Raw genomic sequence first — 27,018 nt, forward strand, 5'->3', positions numbered from 1 at the left:
ATGTCATAGGAGTTAAGGTTTATTCTAGTATCTCAGTATCAGCCGCGTCTTTACTGGTTTGCATTCGGCCTCAGTCAGTTACACATAACGCGAGTTTATAATGTAGCCTGTTTGTATTAATACGTTGCATTGCTTTCGTCGTTTACGTAGGACAACGTCTTATCCCTTTCCACTTCCATTCTCAAGGAAAACCTTGTCCAGTAATGGCACATATTTATATTACCTTTGAAAAGTACTCAAAACATCACAAAACAGCAAACCGTTACAAAATTTGTACTAGTCGAAAAGAATAGTTTCGAACCAACGTTAATGTATAAAAAAATAAAATCACGCAGTTATAACTTTCTATAACAATAGCTAGAGTAAACGAATACAAAAGGAACTACTTATAGTACAACTTTAAATATATTACCATTCGGATGTTTTGATCTCCTAATAACGTCTCGTTTGCACTCACAATTTTTCTATTCTTTATTTTTCTATTGGACTGCAACAATAGATAATGGGAAGATTCTTGCTTCCGTATAATGCTTTTTATTGAAAAGAACAATAATTAACAACTAGATCTCGAAACAAAATGTCAAAAAGTAAATAAAATCGTAATTATGACACATATAAAACTACTTGAAAAATGCAAGTTATTATCGATTTATTTGTAAGCTTCTTTCTTTATTATCCGACACGACGTTTCGATACTGTCAATTAAATTATAGCGACCGTGGTCATGTGTACAAGCCAATAGTTTAAACACGTTATTATATTTAAGCATTCATTTAATTGTTTGTTTTGATAACAAAACATCCGATCAGCAATATAATCCCAGTTGTAGCTGATACCTTTACATATAACTATGCTAGACTATGGTCTAAACAGGCGTTATCTATTGACGGTGTTGCTAACTATCTCTTGTACTCCCTTCCTTCTTACACTATATTGTTGATTGGTTCAATATACTTACCTACGATCTGGGATAGTTAGTACAAAATATCTTTTTCATAAGGCTTCAAAACGCAATAACCAGTTTGCATTTGATGGACAGGCTTTAAATATATAGTTGTGTTACAAATCTTATATTTCTCTTGTAATGAGTGCAATATTTTACCTAACTATAATTTAAAATGCCTTGATTTAGTTTATTCCCAGTTCGTAATTTGATTATTTATTTCGCATCGCACATTTAATACGTGATATAATGTATATTATTATGAACCATCAACAACAGTAGCGTGGAGTTTGCGTATTACAATCCTATGTTCAACTGAAGACAAGATTTCTGGAAATAAACACGCTTTGTAGCCCTATAACAGTTTAAACCACTTTTGAATAAGTACACCTTTCAAGTTTGTAGCATATCATAGATTTTTGTCCCTATATAAATAGCGTTAAAGTCACTATGTACTTAAATCAAGTAGTTTTCTAGAGTATAATCTTTATAGCATGTTTCATCTTGATTACTTATGAATGAACTTAGGTAGACTATTTAAAAATATAGGTATCAAAGCGTGTGATTCCTCAAATCGTCTCCAGAAGAACACACAAGTAATACATGTATGTAGCGTGTATAAAACAAGCGATACCAGTCTACGTGGGGCGCGGTTTGACATCTTCCACCTGTATGAGCTGTTCTATAGGAATTAGGGAGAGCTCGCCGCCTAACATCGGTGCCGGCGGACCCTGGAAGAAAAAAAAATTATTCATAGTACTTTATGGACGTACGTTTGTTTTTTCGTTAAGACTGTCATGTATATGGTATTTTACGAATTTGGTCCAAAGTGTAGGTCTTTAAGACTTTACGAAGCGTGTAATTCACATAAAAAAAATTATAAATACATACAACACTTAACTAGATGATCGGACATCGTCAAATGTGTAGGACTAAAATGGATCAGACAAGTGCAGGAACACAAATGGTGTACTGAGGGGGAGGCTTATACTGAATAGTGGGTAGAAGTGAGTTACAGATAGATAGAAAAGACCTCCGTTAAAGCTGTTCAATGGACAATACTAAAAGAGTTTCGATACGAAAATGTAGTACACAACATTTCTGATAGAAAATTTATCTTTAAACTAACAGTAACCTTACTTTCTCTATACTAATATATTGATCAAGATGTGGTGTCGAATGTACTGACCATAGCGCCTTTGTCGGGCGTGCGCGGTGTGTGCGCCTGCTTGTCGGCGATGTTGGAGGCGGCGGCCTCCCGCGCGCGGCGCAGGCCCAGCGAGAACACGGCCACCGAGCGCACGCGCTTCACCAGCGCCGCCTTGGCGCGGGACCGACCTGCCGACAATGCTCTGTATTAATACATGAAATAGGGATCATATTCTACATTTAATACACGAAATTCTGATATGAATAATGACTTTACTGATGACAACAGCTTAAGCTTTGTGTTAGGTTTTACTGTCCCGTTCATTGACAACGCCCACGCGGCCAACAATTAGGCCAGGTCTAACAATTAGTTCAAGAACAACTAGACCTGATATAGATCGCGGGCAATCCACCAAAATATTTTCAATGACGTACGTTACAATGGAAAGTCAGGTAGGTAGGAGCAAAGTATATTTGAAACTTTATAATATTACGGCAACGCAGCATGTCTTTATGGACTTTCTATAAAAATGGTGTTAATCGAAGCAAAGTCAATTGATTTAAATCCGAAAGAATCACGTGTAAATAAAAAATTGTCCCATTAACTAGTAGCAAACTTACTGCCTTTATCCTTAGGTTTATCATCCTCACTAGAAGTAGCGCTGGCATCAATAGAAGGCGCTGCTGACGGTACTGCATTCAAATCTGGCTCCGATCCTCCCGCGCTTACACTACCGGACAACTCCTGAAACAAAGCACTAACTAAAATACGAAACCCCTCATCAAATAATAAGCTTGGTTTAGTTTTTTCAAACACGTACATTATTGTAAGTTGACGCTACGTACACGCAAGAGTACGTACTCGTAAGCTGTGCGTTATTATTCTTATGTTACGTCATAATCATGTTTAACAGTACGGATAAGAAAGGTATAATACACTATAACCAATGTGGTTTTCACATAAAATTACTTTCTTTTGAACCCATTCTGTCCCACTGCTAGACAAGGTTCGTCTTCCAAATGAGGAAAGGGTGAGGCCTTTACCCACTACGCTGGCCATCTCATCATATCACTGCTGTCATAATTACTTTTACAAATGGTAATTTACGATGATAGTATTACCTGTAGTGTAGGATTGATAAGTGGTTTGTGTTGCGCAGGATGTGGGATGCAGTGTGCAGAACGATGCAAAGGTTCATCTCTCAGTCCACGAACACCCAATAAAGACAACGGCGCTCCTGCTGTACCCTCCTGCAAAGAAACAACCAAATAAATTCCATTGATTTGGCTATCATTATTCCCTGTTGCTATCTTCCGCAAAAATGACGCGACCTTAGTTTTTGTCAAAACGAACTATAGGAGCATTATCTTCTTCTGAACTGTATTGTTTTAAATAAGCCCATCTGGACTACACTAGAAAATAAATAAGCAGGAAGTAATGTTCAGAACAAAGAGCATTTACACAAAGTTTAAGAATATTGAATAGTACAAGTTATATAGAAAACTTACCATAACTTTACGTCGCAGAGGTTTCGTAGGACTAACATCGGGCAAAGTTTGTAGCGAACCCGTTGTCACGGGCGGTTCCGTTATAGACGCCGCTTTAGGCCTGAAACATTAGCAACAATGATACTACTATATACCACTATTTGGACCCGTTTTACCACTAACTGATAAGTATTGGATAACCGTCAGATAAAGAAGTAAATTATACTTAACTTTGGCTATACTATCTCTTTGAGGCAGCTTATTTGCCTAGTAAAAATGCAAGAGATATAATTCAGTCAAAATGTTACGAATTTAGCGCGTCGAAGATAATGAGAGTAAATGAGTTGCTGATTTGCGTTAGGACAAAATTGAGTTTCTATTTAACGCCAGTTAATTCTTAATGAATCAACTCAAAAAATCATTTTTTTGATTTCGACTGGATATACAAAATATTTTTTGGCACTGGCACATCTCACCTTGCTGTCTCATACAAAATCGAGCTGAAGTTAGCCAATACTTATCTACTAGTAGTAAAACAGGCCGCAAAAGTTCAAAATGAAAAGCGTTGAAAAATTGAATGGGAAGTAAGTGCGTATAGCTACAGGTACAGGTAGGTTTGATTGCTAACGTCTGATTTCTAAATTTAATGCAGGAAAAATATGTAATGATTAATTCTAAGGAAACTTATTTTTATGATTAGTTGTAGTGTAAATGAACTTTTACTAAAAGGACTTATATTTTGTATTTAGTTAATGGTTTTGTTGAATATGTTTTTTTGTGAATTGAAATATGTTATAATTTTTTATCGTACAAATGCGTGTTTATGTTAATTATGAATCAGTTATGTAGTTTTAATCAGGGTATATGCAGCTACAAATGTCTTTTGATCTCATAGAAGAAACTTACCTTGAAATTCTAAACGTTTTCCAGACGTGAGCATTCAAAGAAAATTTCAGGGATATAACAAATGAATTACATTACAATAGCACAAGATGATAGATTTGTACATAATATTAAATGTGCTGTAGCAGTTGTTATAATACATACGAATACACACAAATAGTCCGCAATAAACGTCAAATAACATAGCTCCGTCTCTTTCACTCTTTTGATATGTATAGTAGCACAGAAAGAGATGGATAGAGTTGAAACGTTGTTATTTAGCATTTATTGATTGGATAGTGTTCATATTACCTTTTTGTTTAATACGCAGATTCACGTAATTGTTGATATGGGTGTATTGATTGATAGATCACATTCAGAAAGTATTTTTCTATCAAACTCAGATAAAATAGTTTTCTCAGAAGCTAAAGGAGAAATATAGATCATTAGAAGACCGTTGACACGACCCTTTTTATGATTCGTATAATTTGTGACTGACAGTAGGCAAACTCTCTTTTCTATGATTCACAATAATCACCTAAGTACTTTCAAATTAAATTCAACCACACGTAAAGTGATTCTCATTGCGAGTGATCTGTCAATCCATTATCAAGGAATATACAAGAAAAAACTTCTATTGCGATTAGAGAGAGATTTATTGCAAATAATAACAAACAAAATATATTATTAAAACAAGCGTAAATATAAAAATACTGACGTTATGGAATAAAACTTATAAATACATCCACTACACACCCATCCATTTAATACTTGTGTTAAATTAACTGAAAACAAAAATAAAAAACTAAATTAAAATTTTGGGAACATATCAAGCCAATGTATTTACTGCTTAATGATTGTGATATGCGCTAAAATATTACACGAACGTATTTTCATGTGTGATCACATCGATATTTGAAATGCTTGAAAATATGTATTTACCCCTGTAGAATGTCCTAATAATACTTCTACCTATACTAATTCTAATAATACTTCCTATATCAATTTGTCTTTTATCTAGCGTTTTCACGACAGGCGCATTTGAGGCGCACGCGTATACGTTACTGAACGTACACGCTCGTTTACAAACGTATACACCAATTTACTTTTGCAATATCACATTAAAAACAATCAAAAATGTTCATAGGTCAATAATAACCACGGTTAATTTAAGGCAGTACAGTGCCATACTTTTGTAAAAAAAATACGCCTGATTTGAAATCGCTCCAACTAAAGTATTTCGCTTACAATAACTATTAACCCTAACTCCTGTTCCTTCTATAACACGTCTATTTCCTTACAAAGATCTATTTATCTATTAATTAAAGCTCCATATCGCTCCCAATTTCCCTACAAACTTAAATAACACTATACATTATTACCGTCACCTATATCAAAGTTTCCACTACTAACCTGAAGGGCGGTATCTCTGGTATCTTGCCAATGAATACCTTCTTCTTGTCGTTTACTGCGGCCGGTTTGTCGTTAGTTTTCGGTGTGGTCGGCGTCACTTGCCGAGGCGTGTTACGGGATGAGGGCCGTATGTCGTCTTGACTTGGACATTCTGACTGTGATATTCAAGAATTATTGTTATTTTTATCATGAATCTTAGAAGAAACTTACCAATAGTCCTGAAATGTACTGTGTCATTAGAAAGTGTCTTACCTAACTGTGATACTCTGTCCGTGTATAATTTGGTATAAAACTAGAATTATTCACTCATTTGTTACCTATTTCTAGAGTTAATTTAGACTAGTAAATCTTTTAAGACAATAACTGATTGACTCACTTACTATTATAATTGGTTAATTCGTCAAATATTTGTAAAGTAATGAATCTTTACCATTAGTGGTGCATGTGCGTTCTTGATAGCCTCTCGTCTCTGGAATTCAACTTTAGCCATTTCAGTAGCCAACCACGCCGGAATCTCAGGAATCGCGATTCTCAATGCTAGTACTATAACCAGTACAACATGCTGAAATCACATAAAGAGTTAATTTAACATCATTTTTTGCAGCGAAACGCACCACTAAAACCGCAACTAAGTTTTTCATTAAAATACCACTACCCGGTCACCCATCTATGAATTGACCGCGCCAATGTTTGCTTAACCCACAAACCGTTTGCCGACAGGTATTGAATTGAAAAACACTTTTGTTATGCCTTGTCTTTTACTTACCTCAAGCGCTACAATAACCAGTATAGTTTGCGCAGGAGTAGCGTCAGGCAACAGTCGATGTACGGGCCCCGACAGACCGATCAGCGCGCAGTTGACTAACACGGCCACACCTACCATCGCTTCCATTGCATGCTAGAAACATAAGTATACTAACATATTACTTCGACATTTTTGTTTACCATTTGACTTGAAACTTTTGGAGCAGAGACGTAAGTACACCTGTATTGTTTTTTCGCCACGCAGTGTGAATATTTGTTTTTAAGCTATTATAAAAGAATACTTGGGATCGTTTGCAAATGTTATAAACACCTTAAAGCCAAGAGTTACGTGCTTACGTGTACGGGGAAGCATGCTGACATGTATTTGCTAATTTTATTCACATTTTATGATAACCTTATTTATTACTGTAGCAAAATCATTAAAGGGAAAAAATCTGGAAACCAATTTTTCTTTTACCCCTTATCTTATAGTAAGAAACATAAAACAACACCCACCTGCCAGCTGCCAATACTCTTGACTCTTTCACCGAACGGTCTCTGCGCCACATGACACAGTTTGAAGGCATCAGCCCTTATTTCAGCAGCGTTGTTCAGTAAAGCACATACAGCTGCCAGAGGGAAGGCCGACGAGAACAGCACCACGTGACCCAGTTGTGTTAGCATCTCTAGGTATTCGGCGAATGTGCCGTCGTACTGTGGGCAGAGAGAAAAGTAGCTAAAATTGGTAATGGATAAAGTTATTACTCCATTTTAAGTGTCAAGGGTTCTTAATAGTTAAATTCTGTCTTGTCCTTACTCCTGAAAATAGCCTGATCGGTCCTGGAGCTCATTTATATCAAAATTGTTTGAAGTCAAAATCTGTAAAGTCTTCTCGATCTTTGATAATAATATCAAATTTTGATGAAATTAGAAATGGATGAGATATTATATAAACTTTACATCTGAAATTTGACTATAAAAGCGAAATTTTAGATGGGAATTTGTAACTCAAGGACGTCAAAACTATTGGTCGAACTCTGACCAAATTTTTATCCCGGGAAATCTTTTATCATGTGCAGCTGATCAACTAGTATGTTATAGAATTCAATTTACAAAAATGTTAAACCGCCCAAACTACTAAAAAGAACGTAGTAGATTCTAGTTATGTTATTACAAAACTTACTCTAAAAAGCTGCGACTCCAACTCAGCCTGATGAATGAGTTTCTGACCTACAATAGGTTCAGAATCACGACGATCATCTTTCTCAGTGGTGCCATTCACTAAATTGTTCTCCGGCACTTCACCACAGGAGTCCGTCTTTTTCTCAAACAGTTCTGTTAGTTGGGCTGATGTTGGTACTACAAAATAAAGACAATTTTTTGTGGCTCAGCAAGTAGCAGGACAATGAAGTAAACGGAGTTTAAGTTTGTTGTATATTGTTGTGTTTTATTAACAGCATAGTCAAGTACAATAAAAGAAGCATTAGTCCATTTTTTATAGCTTGTCGAATGATACTATACGAAAAGAAATAGATAATATACGTCGAGAAGAAATCTACCCATATGCATGATATATCCATAAAAATACAATCAGTTTTAAAGATGTAATTGCTGATATAATGTCAAAACATCTCGATCATAGCATCATTGAAAATCAAGTGAAATAATTTTCTTACTTACTTTTACTAGGACTAATAGCGCCAAAAACATCCACACATATCTTGGCCAGCCTCAAGTTTTCAATTAAGTACGGTAAGGCCGACTCTTTTAAGTTGCCAATCACTTGTCTTGTTATAAGCAATACTGCTAATTGCTGTAAACAAAATAATAACGAATTTATAAAGCATACATTATTAAAATGATTGAGTTCTAGTCGCGCTTTTGACTTGAAATATAAAGGTTAATTTGGCACATACGTATCAAATCTACCTTTCTTTAGCGTACAGTTTACACAGACTTTAACAATAAGAATATCCACACAAGTACATAAGTTGGTATGTGTAAAACTGTACTATACTATTATAGCGTATACGGGTGTATACGCACACGTTCATTGATACTTTTAACAGTAGAAATTAATTTGTAAGCCTAAGTAAGTTTTTTCAGAAAACCATTGATAAAAGAGTTTAAATACTGACCTCTTTCAATTTATCCATATCCTGAAGATAGAACGCAATGTAGAACAAACTCATGAAAGAGTTTACGAACTGAAACTGAAATAAAACACCACATATAATTAAATATTCAATTTGAAACTAAAAAATACTATTAATCACATATAAAGCGAATCTAATAAGTCTACAACATAATAATTAATAATGATTCTCTATTTATGATACAAAATATTAGTTAATAATGCGTTTAAATATTGTATAACAAAATAAATATAAATGATTTTATGTAAACGACTTTTATAGTAACGAAAAGTTTTAAATAATTTTGATTAGGCATGAGTGCAAATTGTATGAATTGTAGCTAAGCTATCTTGTGAATTTCAGAATAGCAAGTGATCATATAATATAATTTATTATTTTTCGAGCAGAGAATTTTAGAATTAAGCGACTATGACTCAATTTTTTAACAAAATGTCTCAAAGCACGTTTTATAATTTAAAACGCACGCTGCTAATGTCAAATGAAATGTAACAGTAGGTAGCTTCTTTATAATAGTGCCTTTAGCTATAGGCTTATTCCCTTAATAAGTTTATATCCCAATACAAAGACCAAAATGGGCGTAATTGCAAAACAATACATGCCCTCGGAGAATTCTATATAATATAAAGTACATTGACCTAAGCACGCTAGTCACTGTCACCTAACAATATTTAGGGACTATGCAGACTACAAACATTTCACCAACGAATAAATGTCTCAACTTCTATACGGATATTTATGTACAGTATATACAGGGGGTCCCAAAACTTAACGTCCAACTGAAAACCCCGGCTTTGGGCCTATTTCGGGTTTTCAGCTGGACGTTAACTTTTGGGACACCACGTATATACAAAAAAAATACATATAGAATTCACGACAGCTTCATAACTATACATGAGACCAAGTATTTGTCGGTAAAAGGTATGTAGTCTTTAATGTTTCTTTCAGTGCGTATATCGTGTACATGCAAGCGAAACGAAAACAGCGTGCAACTAAAGTCACTGTGCCTCAGATTATTATTCCATTTACCAATCTCTTTGGTTAATAACCTTCTCCGTTACTAAAAGCAAAGCGTGATCGAAGCTTAGCTTTTTGGCATGGCGTTAGTTTTTTTTTTACAGCATTTTTATATACAAACCAATGCTATTTTCACAATCAGGTGATTCTCATACTTTGTCTCGAGTCGATAGTTTTCTGTACGCAAAAAATTGATGATTTTTCAGTTACCATATTGTATTTTTTATTTTTAAATTATTTTTTTGTGTCGTCCAGTCCCGTTTGGTAAGCAGTAAAGAGAAAAATAATATGCGCTATAGTAATCTCTTCTACACAACATCGTGTTATACTACTGATTATTCTAAACTATATTTATTCTATTTTATTTTATATTTCACTAATTAAAATATCTTTTAAAAATAATTGTATTCTAATTATTGCTATAGGAGTAAAAATATTCAAAACTATAATCAAATGTGTCATGCAAAAGTGGTAAAAATTATAACAACTTTCATATTATCCCACATATCCGAACAAAATAAATTACGAAACATCAGAAGTAAGTAGAATGTCTAATTATATTGTAAAAAAAGATAGGTGAGATAAGGCAAAGATACCCAATAGTTTTTCAAAACTATCGATTTAATAGATATTGGACCAAATTTTTTACGTTAGGGGTTTCCTAAGGAACACTCTTTATTAGGAACGCTAAAATCCAAAAATAATAGCTCACAAACAGAGACAAAAAAAACATGATTAAAACATGGGTTTTTAGATCAGTGGAATATAAGAAAAACAATTAATAATTATAGGTTCTGGGGTCAGCCCTCGTTAAAATAATTTTATAGTTATAGGAACTGACCCATGCAGTTGTATTTGTGTAAAATAATAGTTGTTTTTCTTTGAAAACTAGCTTCTATTTGGCTCTAGTTCTTCAACTTTCTCAAAGTTAAAGCTTCTTTAAAATTGGTTCAGTTTTAGATGCGAACTTAACAGACAGACATCTGCATTTCAGTGTGTAAGATTTTAACGGAAGTATGCATTTAGGATTTCAACAGAAAACCTATAACATCAATGGAAACATTAAATACTATCATACTAATACCTTTGCTTTCATTTCATAGTAATATGAGGTACGACTAGGGACTAATATTTATTACAAAATTTCGATTATCATCAAAAAATGTCCACTTCACTAAAAACCCAAAGACACTCATAACTCAAATAAATAAAACTCAAACATTGACTAGTATATAAGTATTTGTTCACAGTACCTTTGTCGTTGAGCCACCTCGCTATTCTCGCGTACACTTCCTCTTCAACCGCTATGATGATAGCGAGCAATGCGCGCGGTATCCACGTGAAATATACTATGTTTGTTTCCCACCAGTCCTGTGGAATGACAACTGAGTTTATATGACGGCGTTTTAATACGTAGAACAGAATCCGAATTATTTCGGGTCTGGTTGTTCTTCGTGTTCGTTGTTTGTATGTTTGTGAAATTCTGCGATACAAGAGCAATTCTTAGTGTGGGAGTAATCTTTAAAAAAATCTTATCTACGACTTTGTTATGCATTATAGATTATATAAATACGTATACGTGCACGTAGTAACGTTCACTTTCAATAAGGGCGTATTTCTTGCGTGGAGGATATTTTAATGGGTTTGTTATTGTAGCAAAACCTGTCAAGTTTAACAAGTGTGTACTTTTGTTTTGCTTGATTGAATCCCAGAAAATATAAAATAGCATAAACGTGCAAGGTTCCTCACATGTCGTACGTAATAAACGTGCATATGAGCGTACGTATTGTACGAGCACGCATAAGTTCACGCCTTTTTCCCATAGAAGTAGGCAGAGATTAGAAAACGCACTTGGTACGAGCCTTACAAACTTTCATTGCTTCAATTACATCCATACGTCTTGTCGTACAAACATACAACCTCCCCTATAGGTACCCGGTACACAGACAGTATGTGCGTTACCTGAGCCCGCAAGAAGGTGAAGGTGGCGCAGGCGGCCACGCTGAGACACAGCAGCATGAGCGGCACGGACACGCAGTGGCGCCACACGCGCCGCCGCCACGCCGCGTACTTCGGCTCCGGCCGCCCCGTCACCGCGCTCGTGCCCATCTCACCCTGATAAAACAAACTTCTTTTCAACATTACCCGCTATATTAAAAGGAATTATCGTTGATGAACGTACATTTAACTATTTTTATTCTCATGTTATAGACCGCTAGGTCGTTGCTTATAAAATGTATTAAGCTAAACTCTTTCGATAGAAAAATCCAGCTTAGGAATGATACACAGAAGTTCGTAAATGTCAATTAATGGCATTTGCTCAATAAAGAATTGAAAGATTTAACGATCTTTTGTAAGTAGGTACCTGAAATAGTGGTCTTGGTTCCACAAGCAATTCATCTCTCTGGTCTAAAGTTCCCCACTTGTACGCAAGTACAGCTGAATACCTATAACAAAACAATATGAATATTAATATTTACTCAGTCACCTATAATTGCAACTAGCATACTACTCAAAATAACATGTAAAATTTAAAATGTAGCGTGACAAAGAATTATTATAATTATCAATGAAAACTGCACGAATATTTTGCTTCGTGTGCACTGACCCCAGATTAAAATTAATACAAATTTTCCACATTGTTTCGCTTACCTTTTCCACGTTTCTAAATAAACGCACGCCCACAGTACATTAAACAGTGAAAACAACACGTATGCTATATCCTTCCAATTTTCATTCGCAGTGCCCAACCAAATCTGCAATTAAAATACTAATTTAGAAACCCTTATTACTTTTTACCACAATCACCGGTAATATTGTTCGCAAAAATTGAACTCACCCAAAATATAACACCAACGGCTGCCGGCACCGTTAACGATTGCGTATAATGTCCAAGCCAAGCGAAATACATTGCTATTTTAACACCGAAATATTCACTAATTTCATCTGAAAATTTAACACAAACGTTAATGCGAACCTATCTCAGTATTTAATCACCTTTACGTCTTGGAAACGCTTAGTCATTTGACAAGACAACAACAAAAGAGTGATTACAAATCAACCCTCTGTCCAAACCGAAACAGTAGCAAAAAATATAGGCAGTTTTCTTCAGAAATAGACAAGTTTGTTACCCTACTTTTGGAAGAAGCTAAAACAGAAATTACGAAAAAAAGTAATTTGAAGCCAATCGTAGGGATGTTCACTACTGCAGTATGTAATTTAACTTTAATTTGAACAATATTTAGGAAAAAGAATCACAAAGCATAACATACATAAGCATCTCGGATGAATCTTTTACAAGTTTTGTATTTTTTCGATAGTCAACTACCTGATTTAACTAACATTTGGGGACACTTTTCTGCCACAAAGTGCGTAGTGCCACAAACTTACCTATAGGCTGAGGAGAAAACAAAGTTTTGACCCACTTCTTTCTAAGACTCTCCAAGGAATTTCTTTCGTGTAAAGGAAACATACTGGCCACCACGCCTCTGCTCACGCAAGCTGGCACTGTTAATCAAAACATATTGTTTAAAAACTAGCATTAAATAATGAAATTATTCCCTAGACTCTCAACTTACTCTATAAAAATGTTAAAAAATGTAATTGAAAAAGTTATTTTGTACAGCAAGTGAAAACTTAGAAACAAGTTAATCAAGTATTAAGTTGGCTAGACTGTCTGACTCCTGTGGATCAGACAGTTATGAATAAGTAGTTTATCTATTGAAACCCGAACTATTGTACTGCGAAGCTACGGTAGCTGTGAGACGATAGTTTGAATGTTGGATTTATTAAATAGCCCGTAATAGATTTTGAAAGAAATAGTTGCTTTTAGATTATGGATTGCTTCAGACTTTCCAGTTATGGTGTAGGATGGTAATGGGTAAGAAAACCGATATTTTCGCTTATTTCGCAAGTAACTACTTATGACCGACTTTTCATTTCTTTTCTGCCTCAGCTCATTTTAATGCAAAACTTACCAATACTTTGTCCAGGTCTCAAAGTGAGAGCTGGTTCTAAGGCGTGTTCGTCTCCAGGCTCCGCGCGAGCTGACTCCAACACATGTTTCACAAGGGCACCTCGTTCTTGAGAGTTCAGGAGTTCAGAAGCGGAGGAACTCTGTAAAAGGTCATTACTTTTAGGCTTTTAGCTTTCGCTTAGTTAGCTTTAGTTTTTATCTTAGTATAGCAGCAGACGATAATTACATCGTCCGCAATTTATCCTACATAAAATGTATTTGATAGTTATTCAAAGTAGAGCAAAATAAATTCCCGCTACATACAGTGAAGTAGTCACAAACGCGTCAGGAGCAATGAACCTATATCCAGTAAACATCGCTATCTGAAGCTGAAAACAGTAACTTTGTACCAAAAGGTGACAGCAAATTGTCCAAGGCAACTTTTTAGAACTAGTTAACCGAAGTATGAATGGCGAATGAAGTTTTCCGGGTCGTGGCCGTCACACAAAGCGAGAAGCAGAATCTCGTAACTGTGAACGGCGAGTTCATATAAAATGTATGAAAAATTCAGTTCGCAGCTCGATAACTAAGGTTTGTGGCTGTAGCGCGTCGAGTGTGCACTCAAGTGCACATTTCAAACTGCTGGATTTAGAGTAGCTCTGTAGGGAATACGAAAGAGTTTCAACTTATGGCAAAAGTTTTAAGAAAAGTTAAGAATAGTAGTAGTAGTAAACAGTATAGTAGACTACTACTAACAAACGGCGAGACATGTAAACAACTTTTATTATCATTATTCTGGGTTAAGTGATGAGTCTGCTTAAATCAATTGTAATCGGAAAATACATCAAAGGCTACCAAAGCTGTGCTAGAATGCTAGTACATTTGTCACGCAACAACGCTTCAGTGGGGTCATGAACTTAAGACCTTTTAGACAAGAACAAGCACCAAAGGGCGAAATTACTCATTCAACACTAGCCTAATTAATTTTGTTAGGAATTTTAGTCAGTGCGCTCAATTTTGACGGTACGACGGCCGAAATTAATGGCACGGTCCGTCATTATGTCAAACAAGTTGGTTTAACTCGTAAAACAAAAACGCGAATCGTATCACTCCCCAAATTGAGCATATTTATTCAACCAAAAGTCGTTTGTCATAGTAAAACAGCCTTCTTAATAAATTCGTTGCGGGTTCCGAAACAAACTTTATTTGTAGCGCGCCGAGCTTTTTGCCCAGCGCCTGTTAATCCTGGCTTACGGGAATTACTGTAGCAGCGTATAGTATGTATCTACCCACTGCCGAGTAAAAACATTCCCTTCGTTAGTTACGCAACCTTTCCGGGTTCGTGAAAGTCTAGACAGAGCTTTGGAACACTGCCCGGTAGAGGAAAAAAGTCCCTTACAATTCATGGCACCTAACTACCGAAGTTAAACTGTTGTAAAATTGAAGTATCTTTTCGAAGTGAATCATAATGTTCTTTTGATAATGCGTACTTATTCCTTTAGTATTTTTAAAATCTGTTACTCACATCTTGAGATCAAACAGAAGTTAATTTAGATAAGAACACACAAATCAAGATATAAGATTAAAAAACCATAAAACAAAACCTGGCTCACTTATCATTTTGTCATCAGCAATACATTTCCGCCGTTAGGAACAATATGCGTGTCTGCTACCGTATTTCTGTGCATACCATAAATAATTCATACAAATATTGATTCCGATATGACGACGCGTTTTCGCAATGAGTGCCTACTACCTACTATTGGGAATGTAGGCATCGTATTTACTATTGATAGAATTGGTTAGGTACTAACCCTCGATGTGAACGGAAAGTGGGGTGCTTTAGCTTATACTGTTTTTGTATAAAGGCTCCTATACGATATGCTCTTGATTTAGTGGCCATTAGCTCAGCTAGGCGAGAACAAAGGACTGACACATAAACCTCTTTATTATTCAAAACTAGCTGGCACTTTATTTGGCTATTTGTGTTTGCGTATTTGTCAAATTTTATAGTTGTTGTCTTTATTATTCGTCATGTGAATAAATAAGACCACATGACCAAGTAGACTAAAACATCGTAGTATCATAAAACACCGCTGTAGTGTAAAATATTATACAAGATACACTTTTTTTGCGGCTGCAGACAGAATTATATAGATTATTGGTTGTTACTTATTCATGATTTTCGCATAGTTCATTCAGGCGACTTGACATATACTTCATTTTTTGATTCGCAAATTTACCCAGTATCAAGACTAGATTTTCTTTTGTTAAACAAACGAGTTTCCAAGAAAATACTAACACGAGTGGAAGATATGTATGCCAATAACAATACTATTGTGGCACAGAAGCGATCCAATAATAATATAGACTCTAGCGTATCAAAAACCGTATATTGTACCAGCATTCTAAACTTAGAAAGGCTTACAAGTTCTAAGCCTTCGGAAATCCCTTAACAAATAGCAGATATGACGGTTTCAATGTATTATTTATTTAAGTAGTTCTAATGTCTATTAAACACGCATAGTTCGTGACGACATCGTGGTTTAGTGAGCTACTAAATACACTATTGAACAGATATGCAAACTATCTGTTCGGAATTTAGGCACTGTATTGAGTACATTCCGATTCTGATCAGTCAGTAATGGAGGGTACTGTGCATTTAGGAATAGAGTTCGTTAGGTTAGATATACACAGACACACTTTATAAGCTTTGTGTTACGACTATCTTCTAAATGAGTAACATTTCGATTCAGCATCATATTTGAAACAGAAAACTACTTAGGAAATATGATTTCCTTTTATTATAGGTCGAAGCTGAAACAATCGTATCACTTGCGATAAGGAAAAGAACTCATTAAAAGTCGCCGTGATATCGACGCTGTTTTACAGTTTCAATATTATTGATTTCAAGCAGAAACCAACAAACTTCGACACTTCTACACAAAGTTCGAAAGAAAATGGCTGAGAGCTCATTGAATACACCTACCAATCAAATCGAAAATTCTATTTATAAAGTTAGAATACAGTAAAAAGACTAGAACGTTCTTTCGTTTGACGTAAAGAGGTCACACAGAGGTTCCAAGTTGGGATATCGCAACAGTAGGCGCTATTGTGCGCAACTTCGTTGGCTGTAGGTGATACTGCAGTGCTCAAAGCACTGAAAACGGAATAGATTAAGTTCAGGTGGGAATTCTTGTATTGTTCGTGAAGTGGTTTGTATACATGGCAGACGGCTTTGTGAAAGAATCCTACCAGATGCAATTTTTATGTGAAAATCTAGACAATATGACGTCACTGGTTGAAGTAAAATATAAAGCTTGTTAGACGATACCTTTTCAGAAGTGTGACCGGGGATATATAATGGAAATACGAGAAAAAGAGGATAATAAGGAGACATGAAAAACATGTTCACTTAGTAACTTAATTATGGTTAGAGCAATGTGTCTACAACATAATCTTTTTTCTGAGTATGACAATCAAATCAGTTCGCAAATTGTTCTGGTTGAATACGAATGTCCCATCGTGAGGATATTGTGGAAACATTACCATAATCTTCACACTACGATGTCGTATCGATCGAGTACGTTAGACTCATCTGATTGACGTAAAGAAGAGCTTTAGAGCGAAGGCAATTACTGCGTTGTTTTCTACAGTCGACGGCTTAATTGAAGGTCGGAGGTCGACTAGGTAAGTTATAAAATCTAAACATAAACAAATACTGCATAAACTAAGCATGAACTGGGTTAAATGAGACAATGAAACTCGCAGAACCCCATAGGGGTTTTTGAAAGCCAGGATTAACGTAACCCACGAAAACACGGAATGTAACACTTGGCTTACAGGAGAAAGTCTACAAATCCGCTACAAATATAATCAGAAATGTAATAGAGGATCTGTAAAGACATCAAATCCCCTTCCCGCATTAGTGGAGCGAAGGAAAACCCATACATAGATGGACCAACATAATGGAAAGGGACAAAAAGGTAACATTATAAAGACTAGCCCGAATCAATCTATAAATCAAAGCATTTCGGGAACAATTTCTTATAAATGATTTCGTCGTACCCACTGACCGAAACCACTTGAGATCAAATACGTTTTCATCCCAAGCTCTCAAGACCCCAACCTCTGGTCCCTAGAGTGCAATTTCCGAGATATTATTTAAGAGTTTCATAAGGCATAAAAACGGTAGATATCATAAAGTTTGTTCGCATTACACTCACTACTCACCACTCTAAGAGGATTCATAAGTTTCTTAATACTACTACATCATAAGGAAGGAAGCACCGAGAATTTGTTAGAATATTTTATGTTTACAAATTTTAGAACCACAATTTCTGTCTTGGCAAATATATTTTGCTTTAGAATCCCGTAGCATTTAATACAGAGAGTAGGTACATAGCATTCTAAATTATTATCATTAACGTATTCGTTAGGCAAGTTAAAGAGGAGGGTAGTTATTTATTTAACAATCAATTAGTACTGGAAAACGGCACGCAATTAGGATGTAAATGGTTAATGGCTTGGGAGAATTCTGAATTCTTAATGTCCGAGTTGAAAGTTGAAAATTCGAGACATTTTCATCTGCAGGCTAAGGCGAGTAACGGCATAGCGTATTGTGAAAGCTAGGTAATTGGACACGTCGTTTGGAAGCAGAATATTTCACTGCATACATTGATGTTTGGTACGTGTGCAGTAGTTTACTGGATTCTGACATTAAATTCTTCATTCGTGAAGGCAACAAAAAATATAATTTCTTGGAGTCAATACCTAGTAATTTAGCCTGATTAGTAATTTGAAATTTCTTACTAAAAAATCACCTAACAATACTATGTAAAAAAAAGCCCATTAACATGTTCTCTTTCTAAAGTACACGCTTAAATAATAGAAGTCTGAAAACATAGAATTAATAGACTTACCTTTTGAAAACAATGCATGTCACGCACAGTGAATTCCTTATATCCTCCGCCAAATTCTGGCTTCAATAACTTCGGAAGATGCATCTCTTCAGCGGTTTGCAGAAGCCTAAGGGAAAAGGACCAAGTTAATCTATCGTATAGTACGTTTCTTGGAACAAAACAAGAATAGGGTGATTGACACTGACATTGATCGATTACATACACTTTGGAGAATAGAAGGATATAACATTACGAGAAACTGAACAAAACGACTGAATTCAAAAGGCTTGCGTTTTCTGGGCGTGTTTTTTTGTTAAAACGGAATTGTATAGGACTACTGTCAGCCACAACGGCATTACTGATTCATTTAGGACATATCACACTACGGCATAGGGGCGTCCTTTGTACATAATTAAGCGTTAGATGAGCCTGAATATAACATCAGCGGTGACAAATAAGAAACTCTATATTTTCAGACAGTAGCAATATTGCTAACTTCTAAAAAACTCGTTACACGTTGTTGTTTGGTTTTTTGTTGCTTAGAATAACAGTGAGAATAAGTTATTTGACTTAAAGCTGTGATACTTCTATTTGCTCAACATAGTTTAGATAAAAAGAGAAACTTAAATAAACGTTTTTAGAGTCAAAGCTAAAGTCACTTAGTTCCAGCGGGCAAATTTTGTGAAATCAACAGTTTAAACGAAGAATTTCTGTAGACTAGACTAAAGAACGCAAATAAAACCGTTTGGAGTTCAACGCACGAATTACTTCCAGTGACAACTATTTTCAGACAAGGTCAAACTGTCGAAAACCATTTTGTTACTTCTTAATAGTCCTTAATGGCTGACAAAAGTTGTTTCTTACGTAACACGCTGTGTAACATAATATTGGTTTTCAATTACTACATATTTTTACTATGATCGAGCACTTAGGAACTCTGTAAGAGGAAATTCGGACGAAAGCGGTGACTGAGTGGTGGTTAAACTTAGATGAAGGTCAAAAGCGAGACGCTTGAGATGATAGGTAGATATCGATAAACTTGCTAGCCGGCAAATATGTTAAACTGGTGCAAGGACGGAAGATCGTAACTAAGTAGAAAAGTGTTGAAGTTATTAACGATATAAAATCTTATAGTATCAAAAAGAGAATTCTGAAAGCTGCACATAACTTTTCAATTTTATTTTCGTTACAATAGAATAATATTATTTAACCGGAAGAAGGCAAACATCACCGCAGCCCTTGTATACGTTTACACTATTACGCAAGAGCCTTCTGATAAGCTAATGTTTGCCGGCGTCGTCAAAGTTTAGATAGTATCAAAGAGTACATTATTGGATAGACAATGTCCCCAATATGCATGAGAAGATTTATTACCCTTTGGAATACAATATTTTGTTTAAGTTTGTACATAATATAATACGACAGTTATATTTCTCAAGAGGCTTAGGAAGAATTCCATTACTATACTTTGATATCGTCGATTCTGATTAATCAATTTAATCGCGAATTAACAAAACCACTCCATTTTCGACCGAACAGTAAATGGAAATCTAGGTTGCTATTTCCAGATTGGATAATTCTATGCGACGCCCCGAAATCGCTCAGTTTCTTTTAAAACCTACAATCTCAAAAAGCGAACTAATAAAAAAACAAAAGAACATCAGTTTAAGTAATAAACGGTTGATGGTTTTTACTAAACTCACACATCATCATCAGCGGTGATGTAGAAGGCGGAACATTGCGAGGATGCGTGTTGTCGCACACACACACGCAGTCTTGGTCGACTACCACGCAACTTCTGGAGGAGCCATAGCAGCATACTGTCCGGGAGACCTGGTGGAAAGAACTATGTTAAAATCGTAGCAATTGCTGATATTCTTTCTATAACTAAACAGCTTAAATGATAGAATAAAGAATTTTATTTATCTTCGTTGGTGGGGTGCTATTTAAGATGGAAATGCTTTAGGAGGTGGCAAGAAAAAACTACATAAACAGGCCCGAAAAGGACTTTAATACTAATTTTGAATTGGTTTTGGTTGGGGCTAGCTATTGCAAATGATTCTCTCCAAGATGAGTGAATAAATCACCAGAGAAATTTCGTATCTCCTGAAAATTATGTGGCAGTTAGTTGTGTAAACTTAATTGTTTTCAACTACATAATTCGTAACTTCTTATCTAGCGACACTTACAAGTTACAATAATCACACTACGCTATTCCTTTGTTGAAAATTCTAGTAAATCTGTGGCTGCGTTAGTTTCGTGGTACTATCATTTATTTCGTGTGTGCGGTGGTTTTACATTGTAATCTAATTCGCTGTTCCAACCGCAGTTTCGCATTGTAGCAATGTAGATAATTTACAGGTTAATTAGAATTCCTCTGAGCTCAGTTTAATGTTGCTTACAATTTAGAATAGTCGTCTGCGATACACGTATGTACTGTTAAATTAAATGCGTTAAAATTAAGCTACGAAACATTGATTTGAAATAAACGGCAAACATGGGTCGTCATCAATTCTGTTTTACGCAGCATTTCACGTAATTGAAACTTACTGGCAAAAGCTGCGCTGCCTTAAATTGGGTAAAAATGTAGGTATCATCGGAAATATTTTACCCTTAACTCAGGACAAACCGAAAACCACGGGGATATTATGAAATTAGTGGGTAGTTATCGTATAAAGTATCCTATAAAGTAACTTGGTAATTGGAAAACTAAATCAAACTCTATGTCGCACGATAGAATTAAAAAAGTGCCGCTAAACGAAACTAAAAAAAAGCAGCCTCATTTAGTGAAAAAAGTGTTTGCTTAACACAGCTATTAACTTAGGCTATATTTAAGTTGGTCTCGTTTAAATATGAATAAATCTTTGCAGTTAGCAGGCACGTTGAAACCTGAAATGGTGAATATCCAACAAATGCTAAGGCTATACGCGCACGGAATGCGAAATCTGGCGTGAGGCCAGAACTTGGTATACAGTAAAGAAGAAAAATATTCCCTCAGCCAACTACCGATATGTCTGTGAAAACATTTGTTTTACAGATTAAGATATTCCTGGATGGCATTCAAGTAAATATTTTTATAAAGTATCACGGTGAGAAATAGTTCGAGCACGAACCACTCCTCGAAAGGCAGCTTTCGAATTTTACATTACCGTATTTCAAATCAAAGGTTCGTACTGCCGACTTACGACTTAGGGAACTTTGAAGTTTTGTCAAAAGTATTCAATTTGAGGGTAAACAGCAATATTTCGTGTGACAAAAGGTCGAATTCGATACGAACACTTTTTCGCAAGTTTTCGTGCCAGTCCTACTGAACTACTCCACTCAAAGTTATAATAACAAACACTTAAATAATAAAATTACAATATTCAGACATATATGATATCTTCCAACAGCTGTTCTGGTAAAGAAAATCTAAACTTGCAATACACAGAACAAATAATATGTAGTCACAATAAAACCAGAACCCAATATTCCAAACACCCTTTTCTGCTGCGAAGCCTTGAAAGGGTCGGGGCAAAAAACCTTTCAGCCTCTACGAAATGTACTCAAGTTCGAGGAGCACTTCACATTAATGAATTCATGGCACAACCAAGTCTATTACCGTACAATATACGCAAGCGGCAGAATAAATTTCGTGTCATTCAATAATGCCAGTAAAGAGTCTGTTTTATAATTCATTCGAGTACTATGTCAAAGGCGATATCTACGTGAAGGGGATTTGCTGTACTTCATTTTATGGGGCCTTTAAGCCTTGAACGTGAACTGGGGTTGTAGGGACAAGTACACATTTTTCAAATAATTTATGATTGTCAGTTGGCTAGCTATCAGGCTGGTTAATAAAAAAAGGTATATTTTTAACAATTCACTTCCATTAATTAAGGAATTCAATAAAAGTAATTTGCAATTCGTATAAATGAACCTCATTCTGCAGTGACCAAAATTGGAAATAATTGAGTCTGAGGTTAGGACTAGCTGACTCGGAGATGATTAACGTTTGGACAGATTACTATGATGTTAATTGAAAGAACTAGATTGTGTAGAGGGAGTCAGAATAAATTGTCTCAACATAGTAAGATAGAGAAACTAAAACCGTTGTTAAATGTCTGAGAGTCCCGTCACCACAGAAAATGAGTGCTCTCCGACAAAACGATTAACTGTAATGCTCAGCCATTCAATAGTTCCGGAAGCAAAGTTAAGTATTACGTAAATGCGAGGACTGAAGGCCATCGAATACCGAGATGCCGTTTGCCTAGTGAGTACCAATCCTAAGCCTTGAACGTGAACTGGGGTAGTAACGGTTGAACTATGCGTATAAAAAGAAAAACAGATTGGCCGAAGAGTTCAACAAAACAAGAAAGAATGGCCTGCTTACTTGAGTGTAAAAGAAAGGCCGAGGGGAAACCGGCCCTTATAAGTTATTAGCCAATAAAAACACATAATTGCGCATAGCAATAACAGCTTATTTAATTTCCAAGTGGATTTATATTTGCATGAAATAAATTGGGAACAATTTCTTTGGCTATTGGCGAAATTTATTGTTGGAGGTCGTTTGGAAGAAATTAGAATGAATGCATGTATTTCTACGTTTGAATTATTAGCTGATTTTGATAACTCGCCAACAATGGCAGTTGAGAATTAATTTGCAAGCCACAAACTTTATAGATTTACATTACTTTTTAATTTTCGTCAAAAACAATTCAGTTCACATAGTTTAACTTCAAAGAAAATTTTCCCAACATCCGATTTACAGACTTTATTCTACTGTTACATAAATAGGACAATTAGTTCGTACGATTGTGCCAAAACTCTACTAGCTGCGTTGAATATTCTCCGGGAAAAGAGCTTGTAACTTACGTATAAACGGAGACTGAAGTGCTTCTTATTTGCCAATTTTTGTGCCAACACTAAAATGCTTGAATATTTGATAGAGGTTCACTACTTGGGGCTGTTCCTGGGATATTCAAGAATATTTCCAAGGAAAATAAAACAGATTGGGTATTACATAGTAACTGCAATTTACTTATACATATAGGCCTGTTAATATAATATTATGTTGATCGACATCACAGTCCTGACACCGAAAGCCTTTTTTGTGTATGTTTCCGGACCAATATCGGAGAAGCGAAACACTTACGGAATTACTTCGCCTTCTGTTTTTACGATCGATTTTATATGATGGAAAAGTTGCTAATGTACACTTAAGGCCCCAATCATTTGTTTATATGAAGCTTTAAAATAAGACATTGAAAGTACGTAGTAAATAAAATTACGAATTAGGTATATGAAAATATGCTGTAGCAGTAAAATTGTGAATTTTCCGAAATGTTTAGAGCTGAAATTTTAGTAGCTGGCATAAAGATTTATTGCAGGGCGTCGCGATGCAAAATGCAATTAAAACGTTGCCTCACGGTTATCAAGCGGGTCGTCGGATACCGTCGGATATTAATTTTGAGTTTAGTACGGACACGTGAGAGAAAACCAACCCTAAAGCAAGGTAAAATATAGGAACTTAGTAATTTTTGATAGTCGCAATGCACAACGGCTTTCCCACCAAGTAAATGGCATTTTGTTTGTTCGTTGTCTGTAAATAGTTTCTGTACAACTACCAAAAACCAACACTATCAGACGCCGTCACCACAGAATGGCCGCGTTGATTGATAGTTGAACGAATACTCTATAATGTAGTACCAGTCAACATCGTAAGTAAATGGAGCGGCGAACTAAATTAATGAACTTAGTTGGCCATCACAGCCTGCTGGCATTATCCCAACATGTTAATGCACATCATATATCAATAACAATAACGAAACATTTCTATTATGTGTGTTTACTCGACGTTACGATGGCTGGGTGTGTTGTTATATCGTCTATTTACATTTTTACTACTAGTTTAGATACTGTTTCCTTTATTAATGTTTAATTTTGTGATGTTGCCAAAATTTTAGGCACGCTGTGCACGTAGTTCTTTTACTGGAAATAATTTACTTTTGTTGTTTGATTTTCGTATTGAACATGTTTTAATAGATAATTCTCAAGTAGGGTTGACGTCCGGCAGGCGGCCGATTGTATAAAGATCAGCTAAATCCCCTTTACAGAAAGTTTTTGAGAGAAGACATGTGGTTCCGACTCCACATTTCGTTGGATAAGAACAAGAAAAATATGTTTTAGCAGAGGCGCTAAACAATGCGAGTCAAATACAACGAAGTGTCTGTCATATTCAAACTGCTTATGTCTGTAACTTGACGGTGACGCACTCCTGCGTACCGCGGTTAAAGATTTGAGATACAACACGTCAGTTGACTGAAGTGTTTCTTATTGAAATTGTCTTAGTTTGAGGTCTTTGACGGCGGAATTCCGAAACGTCTTTTAAGTTAAAGTGACGCCCAAAAATGCTTATGTCGTTAAAAATTACAGATGTTGTTTTAAGATTGAAAGATTTTTAAAAATAAAGTTTAAGCATTTAGCTGTTTTAAGTATGTAGTCATTCCCCTTTTTTCTGCAACTGAAAGATATTTTAATGATCCTGATGATCACAATAGACTTGGAAGTCAACAGTGTATAGTGTGTATTACCATGTAAAAGTTTCAAGATTCTACTACTTTGTGGATGGGCTTGATAATAAGATTATTTTCCCACAACAATCTTTATATAGTATCAGGTTGATGTGTTCAGCTGTATGACATTGATAGCAAATTATTGCTTGTATTTGTAGTAGTACTGACCTAGTACAGGTTTAATGAGATTTATTATCAAGTACAAATACATTAACACAAAAGCACTACATGATTTTCAAGCACCAGATTTTAAGCAACAAAAAATCTATTGTAACAAGTATAACAAGTAGAGTACAAGTATAAACATCAGAAACCAAACAAAATACTTTTTTTGGTTCATACATTTTCCCAGGATTGTTTAGTAAAAACATCTTCAAAAATGTTAATTACAGTCTACAAAAACATGTAGCAATGTAATAAAGAATAATTATTCAAAATGAAGTATAATATGATGGTCATATCTCCAACCAATTTCAGCTATAAAGTAGTCTTCTCATATCACTACTGTTCTCATATCACTATGCTAGTTTAAAGTCTTACCTTTAGGAAAGATCAACACTACATCAGTATGCTGGGTAGGTGTGGAATGTAGGAGCAGACGTCTAGGATGCATCAGATGAGCACCAAGCTGCCCGGCCATGGGCAGACGTCTTCTCAACTCTCGCCCAGCTGTTACAAGAAAAAAATACAGGCTGTTTGTGATTCAAGTTTGTCAACATGAAGGGAAAAAAAGAAATCTATATCTTCTATTTTTAAATATTGTATTTCAATTAAAGTGTTGTAAATTTAAATTAATTAGATAATGATAAATAAACTTAATCTTGATGTAAAACATGAAATAATAAAAAACTAGGTATTTCAAAACTAAGTTATTATAAAATAATTAAAATTAAAAATATGTAATACAAAAGCAAGAACAATGATCACAAAATTTGTGTGACCATAAAATAAAATGCTAATTCGGTTGGTAGTATATTCATAACCACAGCTTGAGTCATAGGTAATTAGAAAAAAATAAAAACATAAACAAAAATTTAAATGTCAGTATCTGATATTTCAAGTCACATAATTATTAAAATTATTTTATTATGTCCACAACAAATAAATTCCTGCCTACATTATTAAATAAAAAATAGTCAAGCATTAGCATAAACCATGTTGATGACTAATTGCTAACTTCTAATACGAACAAATCTAATACGCACCACTATCCAATTTATCCTTCGCAAATTCAGCGAAAGATCTGTGTTCTTGAGGTGTTGAATGAGAACTGCTCTCATAATCTTCTTTCTCAGGACTCCCCATACCTCCGTCTTCACCCTCCATGGCGAAAACTCTCAGAACAGTCCGCAAGACAATAACAATAAAACAACAGACGCGCAAGAATTAAAAGACCTTCAGTTTCTTACATCATCGCCTATTATATTGACCACAATCATATGATAGAACTATCGCGCTTTACTGAATGGAACAACTGTAACGCCCCATCAGCATAGCCTAGGAGACTATCATCTTCGGCGGTTTTCGCTGTGAATGCGGTTTATTTACTTGATAAATATTTTATTTTGTGACAAAACTGCGACCGCGGCTGTCACAATTCAAAATTGATTTTTGGCCGCCATTTTTTATTCCTATGTTACCAGCTTACTCAATTTTTATCCAAATGTCAAGAATGTAAACAAAACTACCCCGGAAAAGCCAATTCATTTGAATCAAAGAAAAATCTTGTAGGTATACAATATTAAGTTTATAGCACTTACTCGAACTTATTATTTATTGCACAAGTATGGCATTTTATAATGTATGAAAAAAATCGCAC

At 35.3% G+C, this 27,018-nt stretch overlaps 1 protein-coding gene across 3 annotated transcripts; it reads right to left on the reverse strand.

The window, feature by feature from the left end:
• Window positions 1–498: 498 nt before the first annotated feature.
• On the reverse strand, window positions 499–26,810 carry LOC142983089 (anoctamin-8-like). Of its 3 annotated transcripts, none has more exons than XM_076129914.1 (24): window positions 26,405–26,810; window positions 25,740–25,868; window positions 20,349–20,478; window positions 18,667–18,772; window positions 13,767–13,905; window positions 13,180–13,296; window positions 12,629–12,735; window positions 12,442–12,545; window positions 12,155–12,236; window positions 11,752–11,904; window positions 11,043–11,160; window positions 9,911–9,966; window positions 8,758–8,832; window positions 8,300–8,432; window positions 7,803–7,978; window positions 7,136–7,333; window positions 6,642–6,773; window positions 6,306–6,437; window positions 5,876–6,030; window positions 3,602–3,701; window positions 3,215–3,343; window positions 2,714–2,837; window positions 2,133–2,281; window positions 499–1,674 (listed from the first exon to the last, which is right to left on the reverse strand). In XM_076129914.1, the coding sequence occupies exons 1-24, from the start codon at window positions 26,523–26,525 to the stop codon at window positions 1,582–1,584; spliced, it is 2,958 nt and encodes a 985-aa protein (XP_075986029.1). In that variant the 5' UTR covers window positions 26,526–26,810; the 3' UTR covers window positions 499–1,581. The 3 variants fall into 3 exon arrangements, with proteins under 3 accessions (XP_075986029.1, XP_075986028.1, XP_075986030.1); XM_076129913.1 differs by having other exon boundaries at window positions 2,133–2,293; XM_076129915.1 differs by lacking the exons at window positions 499–1,674; window positions 2,133–2,281; window positions 2,714–2,837; window positions 3,215–3,343; window positions 3,602–3,701 and adding an exon at window positions 5,106–5,247.
• Between the last annotated feature and the right edge of the window lie 208 nt (window positions 26,811–27,018).

Source organism: Anticarsia gemmatalis, chromosome 23 (genome assembly GCF_050436995.1).
Source record: "Anticarsia gemmatalis isolate Benzon Research Colony breed Stoneville strain chromosome 23, ilAntGemm2 primary, whole genome shotgun sequence".
NCBI lineage: Eukaryota > Metazoa > Arthropoda > Insecta > Lepidoptera > Erebidae > Anticarsia > Anticarsia gemmatalis.